Source organism: Dasypus novemcinctus, chromosome 9, assembly GCF_030445035.2.
Source record: "Dasypus novemcinctus isolate mDasNov1 chromosome 9, mDasNov1.1.hap2, whole genome shotgun sequence".
NCBI classification, from domain to species: domain Eukaryota; kingdom Metazoa; phylum Chordata; class Mammalia; order Cingulata; family Dasypodidae; genus Dasypus; species Dasypus novemcinctus.
Window position 1 is genome coordinate 62397507 of NC_080681.1, and position 12362 is coordinate 62409868.

Sequence of the window (12362 nt, forward strand, 5' to 3'; positions counted from 1 at the left end):
ATTTTCCTTGCTTACACAATTGCCTTTCCCCAGCCCTAATACTTTCCTTCAAAGTGAACTCAGCCAGCAATAAGAAATTAGAATAAGAAGAACAAAGTGACAAAGAGAAGATATAACACTTACACAAAAACAACAGCTAATTAATCCCCAAGACTAGACAAAGAAGCTAAGGAACTGATTACACCCGTCAAGATAAAATGATGACCAGACAGCAACAAAAATCTACAAACCAAACCAGTAATCAGGAAAACATGGCTGAATCCAATCAACAAACTAAAAACCAGGAAGGGAAGCAGAACTTTACACAAGTAATTAAAGATCTCAGAACATATATCACAGACAAATTTAATGAAGTAAAGGAAGAGGTTAACAATATGAAGACAACACTTGGAGGGGGAAATTGCAGACATACGCAAAAAGATAACAGATATGATGGGAATGAACACCACAATTCAAGAAATCAAAAATACACTCACAGCAAATAACAGCAGATTAGAAGAGGCAGAGCAGAGAATTAGTGATGTGGAAGACAGTACATCGGAAATCAAACAGATAGTAGAATTGATCGATAAAAAGATAGGAAAACTCCAGCTAGGACTTAGGGACCTGAATGACCATGCAAAATGCACAAACATACATATTATAGGCATCCCAGAAGGATAAGAGAAGGGAAAGGGGTCAGAAGGAGTGTTGCAGGAAATAATGGCTGAAAACTTCCCAAATCTACTGAAAGAGACAGATGTACATATCCAAGAAGCACAGCACACCCCAATTGTCATAAACCCCAACAGGCCCACCCCAAGACATATACTTGTCAAATTATCCAATGCTCAAAACAAAGAGAAAATTCTAAAAGCAGCAAGAGAAAAGAAAACCATCCCATACAAGGGAAGCTCCATAAGATTAAGTGCTGATTTCTCATCTGAAACTATGGAAGCAAGAAGGCAGTGGTATGATATAGTCAACGTACTAAAAGAAAAAAATTTCCAACCAAGAATACTCTATCCAGCTCAACTAGCATTCAAAAATGATGGAGAGTTCAAAATATTCACAGATAAACAGAAATTGAAAGAGTATGCCAACAAGAAACCTCCCCTTCAAGAAATTCTAAAGGGAGTTCTGCAGGAAGAAAGGAAAAAACAGGACAGACAGAGTTGGAGGAGAGTGTAAGAGCAACAAAAAAGACAAAGAGAGAAGAAAACAAACAAACAAACAAAATATGACAAGCACAAGTCCAATCAAAATATGGCTAACATAAATAATTCCTTGAAAATAATAACACTGAATGTCAACGGATTAAACTCACCTATCAAAAGACTCAGATTGGGACATTGGATAAGGAAATATGACCCATCTATATGCTGTCTACAAGAGACACATCTTAGACCCAGAGACTCATGGAGGCTGAAAGTGAATGGTTGGAAAACAATCTTACAAGCAAACAATAACCAAAAAAAGGCAGGAGTAGCTATATTAATATCAGACAAAATAGACTTTAAATGTGAAACAATTGTGAGAGACAAAGAAGGATACTACATATTAGTGAAAGGGACAATCTGTCAAGAAGAATGAACAATCATAAATATTTATGCTTCTAACAAGGGCACCTCTAAATATGTGAGGCAAATGCTGGAAAAACTAAGTGAAAGAATAGATGCATCTACAATTATAGTGGGGGATTTTAATACGCTACTATCAACTCTGGACAGAACATCTCAAAAGAGAATCACTGAAGAAACAAAATATTTGAACAGTATATTAGAGGAGCTGGATCTAATAGACATATACAGATCATTACACCCAAACACAGCAGGATATACATTTTTCTCAAGTGCACAGGAATCATTCTCCAAGACAGACCATATGCTAGGTCACAAAGAAAGGCTTAATGAATTCAGAAAGATCGAAATCATACAAAATAATATCTCTGACCACAGTGGAGTGAAGCTGGAAATCTGCAAGGGCCAGAGACCCAGATTTGGCAACAAGATATGGAAATTAAACAGCACACTCTTAGAAAAACAGTGGGTCAAAGAGGAAATTTCAAAAGAAATCAATGACTACCTTGAAACAAATGATAATGATAACAAAACATACCAAAATTTATGGGATGCAGCAAAAGCAGTACTGGGAGGGAAATTTATAGCCATAAATTCATACAGCAAAAAAGAAGAAAGAGCAAAAATTGAAGAACTAACTGCACATTTGGAGGAATTAGAAAAAAAAAAAAACAAAGTAATCCAACAGGAAGAAGGAAGGAAATAACAAAGATAAGAGCAGAACTAAATGAAATAGAAAATAAGAAAGCACTTGAAAAGATAAACAAGACCAAGAGCTGGTTTTTTGAGAAGATCAACAAAATTGACAAACCTTTAGCGAGACTAACAAAGAAAAAAAGAGAGAAGATGCAAATACACAAAATAAGAAATGAGAAAGGAGATATCACCACTGACCCCACAGAAATAAAGACTATCATAAGAGGATACTTTGAAAAACTATATTCCAACAAAAATGACAATTCAGAGGAAATGGACAAATTCCTAGAAACACATAAGCAGCCGATATTGACGAAAGAAGAAATTGATGATCTCAACAAACCAATCACAAGTAAAGAGATAGAATCAGTCATTAAAAACCTCCCAACTAAGAAGAGCCCAGGGCCAGACAGCTTCACAGGTGAATTCTACAAAACATTCCGGAAAGAACTAACACCAATCCTGCTGAAACTCTTCCAAAAAATTGAAACAGAAGGAACATTGCCTAACTCCTTCTATGATGCCAACATTACCCTAGTACCAAAGCCAAACAAAGACACCACAAGAAAGGAAAATTACAGACCAATTTCTCTAATGAACCTAGATGCAAAAATACTTAACAAAATACTTGCTAATTTTTTTTTTTCCCGCACTCGTTACACTCATAGGGCTTCTCCCCAGTATGTGTTCTCTGATGTACAGTGAGGGTTCCCTTCTGGTAGAAGGATTTCCCACATACATTACATTTATAGGGTTTCTCTCCTGTGTGAGTCCTCTGATTCAACAACACATTAAACGAATTATACACCACGACCAAGTGGGATTCATTCCAGGTATGCAAGGATGGTTCAACATAAGAAAATCAATCAATGTAATACACCATATAAACAGATTGAAGGAAAAAAAATCACATGATTATATCTATAGATGCAGAAAAAGCATTTGACAAAATACAGCACCATTGCTTGATAAAAACACTCCAAAAGATCGGAATACAAGGAAATTTTTTGAACATGATAAAGAGTATATATGAAAAACCTACAGCCAACATCGTTTACAATGGAGAAATCCTAAAATCCTTCCCTCTAAAGTCAGGAATAAGACAAGGATGCCCACTCTCTCCCCTTCTATTTAACATTGTCTTAGAAGTACTTGTTCAAGCACTGAGGCAAGAACCAGATATAAAAGGCATTCAAATTGGAAAGGAAGCAGTCAAAATTTCATTATTTGCAGATGACATGATCCTATACATAGAAAACCCTGAGAGGTCTACAACAAAGCTTCTAGAACTCATAAATGAGTTTAGTAAAGTCGCAGGTTATAAGATCAATGTGCAAAAATCAGTAGCATTTCTGTACACCAATAATGAGCAAGATCAGGAGGAAATCAAGAAACAAATACCATTCACAATAGTAAATTAAAAAATAAAATATTTAGGAATAAATTTAACTAAAGATGTAAAAAACTTATACACCGAGAACTATACAAGACTGTTCAAGGAAATCAAAGAAGACCTAAATAAATGGAAGAATATTCCCTGTTCATGGATAGGAAGACTAAATATTATTAAGATGTCTATCCTACCAAAACTGATTTACACATTCAATGCAATCCCAATAAAAATCAACACAGCCTTCTTTAAGGAACTAGAAAAACTAACTATGAAATTTATTTGGAAAGGAAAGAGGCCCCAAATAGCCAAAGACATATTGAAAAAGAAAAACGAAATTGGAGGAATCACACTACCTGACTTCAAAGCATACTACAAAGCTACAGTAGTGAAAACAGCATGGTATTGGCATAAGGAGAGACACACAGACCAATGGAATCGAATTGAAAGTTCTGATATAGAACCTCATATATATAGCCATATAATATTCGATAAAGCCATCAAACCCTCTCAACTGGGAGAGAATGGCCTATTCAACAAATAGTGCCTGGGGAACTGGATATCCATATGTAGGAGAATGAAAGAGGATTACCATCTCACACGTTATACAAAGATCAACTCAAGATGGATCAAAGACCTAAATATAAGAGCCAAGACTATAAAGACCTTGGAAAGCAGTGTAGGGAAACATCTACAAGACCTTGTAATAGGAAATGGATTCATGAACATCACACCAAAAGCACAAGCAGCAAAAGAACAAATAGATAAATGGGACTTCCTCAAAATTAAAGCCTTCTGCACCTCAAAGGAGTTTGTCAAGACAAAGGGAACCCACACAATGGGAGAAAATATTTGGCAACCATATATCTGATAAGAGACTTATAACTTGCATATATAAAGAACTCCTATATCTAGAAAATAAAAAGATAAACAACCCATTTAAAAAATGGGAAAAAGATTTAAACAGACACTTCTCCAAAGAAGAAATACAAATGGCTAAAAAGCACATGAAAAAATGCTCCAAATCTTTAGGTATCATGGAAATGCAAATGAAAACTACAATGAGATACCATCTTACTCCCATAAGATTGGCAGCTATGAAAAAAACAGAAGAGTACAAATGCTGGAGAGGATGTGAAGAAATGGGAACACTCATCCACTGCTGGTGGGAATGCAGAAGGAGCCAACCATTCTGGAGGACAGTTTGGCCGTTTCTCAAAAAGCTAACCATAGATTTGCCATGCGACCCAGCAATACCACTGCTGGGTATATACCCAGCAGAACTGAAAACAAGGACACAAACCGATATATGCACACCAATGTTCATAGCAGCATTGTTCACTATCGCCAAAAGTTGGAATCAATTCACATGCCCATCAACAGATGAGTGGATCAATAAAATGTGGTATATATGTACAATGGAATACTACTCAGCTTTAAGAACAAATACACTACAAACACACGTGATAACATGGATGAATCTTGAGAACCTTATTTTGAGTGAAGCAACCCAGGCATTGAAGGACAAATACTTCATGACCTCAATGATATGAAATAAGCAAGCTGCCTCAGAGAGCTAGAGACTGGAAGATAGGCTTACAGGAAATCGGGGGGGGGGGGGGGGGAGGGTAGAGGAAGGATGTAAGCTGACATCTACATGGGCGAAATCTATGATGAGCTGGCGGTAAGTATGTGCACAAGGAAGAGATAAAATGGGGGCATAGGGTTACCTTTGGGTGGGGCTGTGCAGGTTTGAGGGGGGCTAGGGATGGGCGGATGGGTAATATTGCCCAAGAAATTTGGGGGAGGGAGGGGCAACATACGAGCATAGGAGATTGTCAGGTGTTGGTTGAAAGTAAAATGCTGAGAAAACCTTTTCAAAATATAATTAAGAAAGTTACCTGTTTAAGATACTCAAAGGGGATAATCTGATGCAGAACAGACTCCTAGGGAATATCTGAATGCTCATTTTGCCAGAGTGGGTTATACCATTGGGTAGAGACCCATATAATGAAAGTGAAGGTAGACCCACATCCTGGGGAGGACTAATGCCATCAAATAGAGGGAACTGTATCTCTCAAGAGAAAGGGTGGCTCCCAGGGCATTAGGGCAATTGAGAAAGTCAAGCCCTCAACACTGTTGCAAGTATCACTGAACATGGCTTCTCAAGAAATGAAGATTGACTGACACTGTGGGCCCCAAGGGGAGGGGTAAATATTTATTGAATAGATGGAACCAAAGTAAATGTGAGGGCAAAAGAAGTGTTTCACAAGAGTACATGAGGATGGATATAAAACATGTAATATTACACCAAAAACATATAGGGGACGACAGACTAATAATGTAAACCATAATGTAAAACATAGGATAACTAAAAAATTTAGAAAACTGTATAGCCTAAAGTATGAAACACAATGTAAACACAAATGTTACCTTGTTTGAAAGCTATTGTCTCAATATCTGTACATCAGTTTCAGTAAATATGATATGCATAAGTTAAAAGATTATTGCTGTGGAAGGGAAAAGGTTTTATAATGGATATGTGGGAGTACGTATATTGTATAGATGAATTACTGTGATCTAGGGCTCTTGTGAAGAGAAGCTCAATAATTAGGAAAAAATAAAAGAAAAAGATAGGATGTAGAATTTTTCCAAATCAATATGTATTCTATAGCTAACCTTTAAACTCATCGCTATATTCCATTTTACTAGTAAGGGAACCTGACATTATATTGGGCTTCACTTTTCAGGAAATTTTGGATCACAGAGTGGTTCAACAATGGCAGTGGAGGAGTACTGGTATGGGATGTTATTGACAGCCGATATATGGTTGACAGGGAGTTATACAGGGCATGTGTCCAGGGTGCATGGAAATGTTTGGATATACTCATAGTGGAAACAATTAAAAACAACAGCTGGTGGGGTACTGGGTTCCTGGCTGGGGGGGCTCTGTCGTGGTTCCTAGGGGAGCAGCAGCAGTCCCCCAGGTGCAACAGTAAGGACCAGGAAGGAATGAGGGTCCAAAAGTGAGCCCCTGATACTAATGACTATGCTTGTGAGTTTATACACCTGAAATAAGCACAAGGCCTAGAGCAGCACTGTTCCTAAGAGTTCCCTCCTGACAGCCTCCGTGTTACTCAAATGTGGCCATTTCACATTTGAAGCCAAACTCAGCATGTAAATGCAATGCCTTCCCCCCAGCGTGGGACATGACACCTGGGGATGAGCCTCCCTGGCACTGAGGGATCACTACCAAGTACCAGCTGATGACGTAAATAGAAAATGACCTTGAATTAAAGGTTCAATGCAGACCTGCAGAATATCCCTGTCTACATATAATAACAGGAGTTAAAAATGCTGTTTGACCTAAAGTAAGGGTGAAATGGAAAGGACAAATGAGTTCATATGGCTATGAGTCTCTAAAAAAGAGTCTGGAGGTTGTCAGAAGGATTGCCCTTATGCACACCTGAGCAGAGTCTCAGAGACAGATAAAGTAGATACAACCCCAGGTATTGGTCCTTTTGAGGGCTAAAAGGACCCACAGGTTCTATGGTCATGGCAGATGGGGTTCACTGCCATGTCAGTTGACCCTTCTTTGGAGCTGGTGTTTCTGCTTGATGGAGCTGGACTCAGATGGGATCTCTTTTCACAAGACTTTCATGCTACTTTACTGGAATTGTAGTTGGTGCTGGGGTTTAAGATATATCTAGGGGATTTGAATCTCTGGACTGACAATATGATAGCCAGGCCCTGAGCCTCAACAGACTTCAGCTCCTACACTCTGATTTAGTGGACTTACCCCACTCAGCTAACATGGAGTTGAAGAAGGTCAACCACCACACCATGGAGCCTAGAGTGCCTACAACTGAAAGCAGGAGGATCGCATCCAGTATCTGTGTGGAATCTAAACCCCCTCTTGACATAGATGTGGAATGGACACTACCAAGCCAAAGTCCACAGGAAGGAGGAATATGGTAAGGATTAGAGTGGACTTAATGATATCCTATTCATTAACTATTGTGGTTAATAATCGAGAAAATGTGGCATTGGTGTGGAAAAAGTGGCCATGGTGGCTGCTGGGTGTGGGGAATGGGAGGAAGAGATGAGATGTGGAGGCATTTTCGGGACTTGGAGTTGTCCTGGGTGGTGCTCCAGGGACAATTGTGGGACATTTATGTCCTCCCATGGCCCACTGGATGGAACGTGGGAGATGTGGGCTATGGTGTGGACCACAGGACATGGGGTGCAGCGATGCCCAGAGATGACTCACCAGATGCAATGGATGTGTCATGATGATGGGGGAGAGTGTTACTGTGGAGGGAGTGGTGGGGTGGGGGCGGGGGGGTGAATGGGGACCTCATATTTTTTGAATGTAATATTTTTTAAAAAATGAATAAATTGAGTAGAATTTGGAAAAAAAGTGCAGCCTGCCCAGGAATGGCACCGCACACACGGAGGGTTGACACAACAAGATGATGCAACAAAAAGAAACACAGATTCCCGTGCCGCTGACAACAACAGAAGCGGACAAAGAAACAAGACCCAGCAAATAGACACAGAGAACAGACAACCGGGGTGGGGGGGGGGAGGGCAGAGAAATAAATAAATAAATAAATCTTTAAAAAAATAAAAAATAAAAAAGCTTACAACCTTTAACCCTTACTATGAATAAGTTTGTTTGGTTTATTTTTGAGACTGGGATTTTACAGGTCAAGGAAAGGCACTATCCAGAGGGAAAGTGATGTGGAAGACAGCCGGGGGGGGGGGGGGGGGGAGGGGCCTGCAGTCAAGCCACACCTCCTTCATGATGTGCCCTGTGGCAAATCCGACTATAATTCTGAAAGCACATCGCTTTGAGAGGCATCAATTCGGTGTCTCTAGGATCCTAGGAATCCTAGGAATTTTAGAGCCTAAAACAGGAGTTCCCTGAATGGAGGGAGCATTCTTGCCTGGGTTGTGCTTCTTCATAAATAAATTAACCTGTAATAAACAGGAGAGTTTGGTTGTCCAAAAATCCTTATTATCAAACAAGTTAGTTAACTAAAGTGTTAAAGAAATTATATCCTCTTTTTTTTTTTCTATTGTGAGGCAATTCAAACTCCAGTTGTGAGGTTTATTCTTACTGCTTTTGTTTACATCTTTATTTATAATGCAATATAATTGGCTTACTTATTATCATTTTTATTGTTTCTCTTTTCTAGAATTAAGCTTCATGTAGGCAGGGATCTCACTGAGGTTCTGTAAGCACCTAGCAAGTGCCTGGCATATTGCTGAAGCTAAACAAATATTAGATGACTGACTAAATGGATGACAATCTTTTCATGAATACTTTTAAAAATTGCCATTAAATCAGAGATTTACTATAAAGCAATTTGGCAACATGCATAAGCATCCTAAAACATGCTTAATTCTTTCTTGGGTGTAAAGAAATAAGGAGAGTTTATATACAAACCTGTTCAATTATAATAAAAAAGAAAAAAGGGAAACATCTTAGTGTTTCAATAGGAAAACAATTAAATAAATTACAATACATCCATAAACTGGAATGCTGTGCAGCCATTAAACAGGTTTGTAAAAACTCAACAAAGTGGATTAACTAAGAAAATCAGGATATAAAACAGTATAAACAGCACAGCACCAATATTAAAAAACACACCTATATCAGAAAAAAACTAATATTAAATTCACTAAAATGTAAGTAGTCATTATTTCTAGATTATAGAATTACGCAATGAATTTGCAGTGCGTTTCAAACAGAAGAAATATAACATTTAAAAATGTTTATATTAGCATATTCTTTAACATACTTTACTGTTTCTTGTTTAATGTATCTTACCAAGGAATTTGCATGAAGAGAATATTTATAGTTCCTCTTAGCTAACTTGTTAAACTTGGTTGGATGCAACTTTTCAGGGATATTTTATTTAGCTGTTATTTTGCTTCTTAAATAATTCCTGAGCCCCCCCCCACCTTGGGAAACCAGCAAAGAATATAAATTTAGATTTGTTTTAAGGTAGCTGTGGTATTTCTATTTCCTTCTACCTGAGATTAAAAACCTTTATCTTTAAAGAAGAAACATTTGTGGCCCTATGCTTAATTTGCTGAACATTTAATTAAGCTGACCCTTCACTCTGATGTAATTTCTTAAAGAAAGAAATTGATGAGATTGTTGAGGACTGTTGGGGAAAATGCATATATTTTTGTGCTATTTTAATGCTATTACCCACTAGCAATGTGCTATTTTAGCAAGCCATGCCTCAGTTTCCCCATTTATAAAATGAGTGCCAATTACACTACCAAATTTGGTTGGTGTAAAGGTCAGACAGTCATATGTAGCAGTACTTCCTAAGTAGTAAGTAAATATTGGTTATCAATTTGAATAATCTTGCTAGAATTGTAGAGTTCATTACAAAATAATTGGGGTAGCAACTAAAATCTGACTGTTGGGCACTTAAGACCTAAAATTTTCAATAATATCAATTTAAGACAGGATATCCTAAGTTAAAAATCATATATATTTTTTTTTTTTTTTGGTACCAGGGACTGAGGATTGAGCCTAGGATCTTGTACATGGGAAGCCAGCACTCAACCACTGAGCCACATTGGCTTCCCTGAGTTGTCTCCTTCATTTGTTTTGCTTGTTGTTTGCTTTTTCTGTTTTTTTCAGGAGGCACCAGGAACTGAACTCAGGACCTCCCATGTGAGAAGCAGGTGCCCAACCATTTGAGCCACATCAACTTCCCCTAGCCCCCCAAAAACCTAAATTTGTACAATATTGTGAATGATACCCTTAATAATGTATTTCTAAGATATGGACATTAGAGGGTGCCAAAGGAGCTTTTCAGCTAGTCAGGCTTTTCTCCTTATTTGGCTGGCATCATCTATAATGTATGTCAAAGTGCTTTGAAAAACATAAAACACAATTCCATGGTGTTATAATAATAATAATGTTAACAATACTGTCATTATAATGAAGTCCTTCAGTTCTGAGAATAAAATTTTATATCTTGTGTATAAGCTACCTAGAGTAGGGAGAAATCTTCAGGTTAATGGGGGCTACTGTGGAGTATTATGACAACTATATTAGGACAACTACAATAGATCCATGTTATTATTTGATTACAATAGGTATCTATTTGGCTAAGGTTTTATTGAATGATATATGTAAATAGATAGAAATTTAAACTTTCATATTAAGAGCAGGAAAATATCTAAAGATAAGTCATACCTTAGCTAGACCCTACTGTTGAAGGAAAGTTAATTACTGCCATGTTTAAGTGTTATAATTCTTTCTGATTGCTTTTCATATAGTAGGAATAAAAGTTTATTGATATCATGTGATTTGTGTCTCTTTAGGAGAATATATTTTACCAGAGTGGCTTAAAGGATTTAATATAGTTCTTAAATATACTTTTCCTCAGTAGAATAATGTTTTTAAAGACAAAGTCTTAGATGATGCACCTCAGAATCACTCAGAATGTTTATAAAAAGTGCTGACTCTTGAGCACTCCTCCTTCACTGACCTGTGGAATCAGTCTCTCTAGGAGCAGAGATGATAAACATTCATCTTATACAAACACCCCAGGTGGTTATTAGACCAAGAAAGTTTGAGAACCATTACCTGAATTGTAGTCATCAGTCTTAACAAAATATAAAGCAAAATGACAATTTACATGTTACTACTTGCCCCAAAACAGTTTTGTCAATTTTGACAGACATTGAGGAGAAAAAACTATATATTTTGGTCAGTATACAAAAGAAATCAAAAGAAAAGATTAAGATAAAACATGTAAATATGCTCACCTTTTTCAGGCGTTGTGTGAAAAAAGGGTGAACTCCATGGCTGCCAGTACCTTTTACCTGTTTCTTGACATCTCATCTGAAATACATACTTAGTGTTTGGCTCCAAGTAGAATTCTGACTGTAGTACATAGGTAAAATTCATGTCAAATTCTTTAACCTATAATAAAAGGAAGAAATGGCTTTAAAAAATGAACAATTATTACATTTAGAATAAATGATTCGTGCACCCACTATGTTCCAGGCACTCTTCTAGACCTTGGAAAAGCAGAGAAATAGGACACTTTATACAAAACATAGTCATATTTTTTAATGTTTTATCATAAATAGTCAAATATGTATTATTAAACTTTAAAGGTGAAATACATATTGCTTTGAGCTTGACAACTCTCTCAGCTTTTATATCTCAAGAAAGCCCAAAATGGAGTTTTGAGCTAGAGCCAGGAAGAAAGCACACAGAGGAGCAGAGACAAAGCCGGTCACCTGATAGTATACAGCTGGCAGAGAGAAACAAGCCCTGGAAGAGAGGAACCCAGGAAGACTGAACCCACACAAATGTCAGCAGCCATCTTGCTCCAACACATGGCAACAGACTTGGGTGAGGGAAGTAACTTACACTTCATGGCCTGGTAACTGTGAGCTCCTACCCCAAATAAATACCTTTTATAAAGCCAAAAAAAAGAAAGAAAGCCCAAAATATAATATACTTTTAATATTGAAATGGCTAGTTTTAATGGTGTGGGAGCAGAAGGACTTATCACAACTGTTTGATTCCAGTCTCTCTTTCTCTGCAGTTGGATATTTAGATTGATAATTCTTCTTACATGATGATACAGTTTCATTTGCTAATGATGATTTTAGAAAAAAACTATTCATAAGGTAAGCTGTTAGATTGGTCCTTATTACAGATTTATACT

At 37.3% G+C, this 12362-nt stretch overlaps 1 protein-coding gene across 1 annotated transcript in view; it reads right to left on the bottom strand.

Annotated features, from left to right (window-relative positions):
- IL23R (interleukin 23 receptor) overlaps positions 1 to 12362 on the bottom strand; it is an 84123-nt gene that overhangs the window by 21142 nt on the left and 50619 nt on the right. Inside the window, exon 7 of the mRNA XM_004483684.4 lies at positions 11449 to 11605. Coding sequence (XP_004483741.1) covers positions 11449 to 11605 — 157 coding nt within the window. The remainder of the gene's footprint in view (positions 1 to 11448; positions 11606 to 12362) is intronic.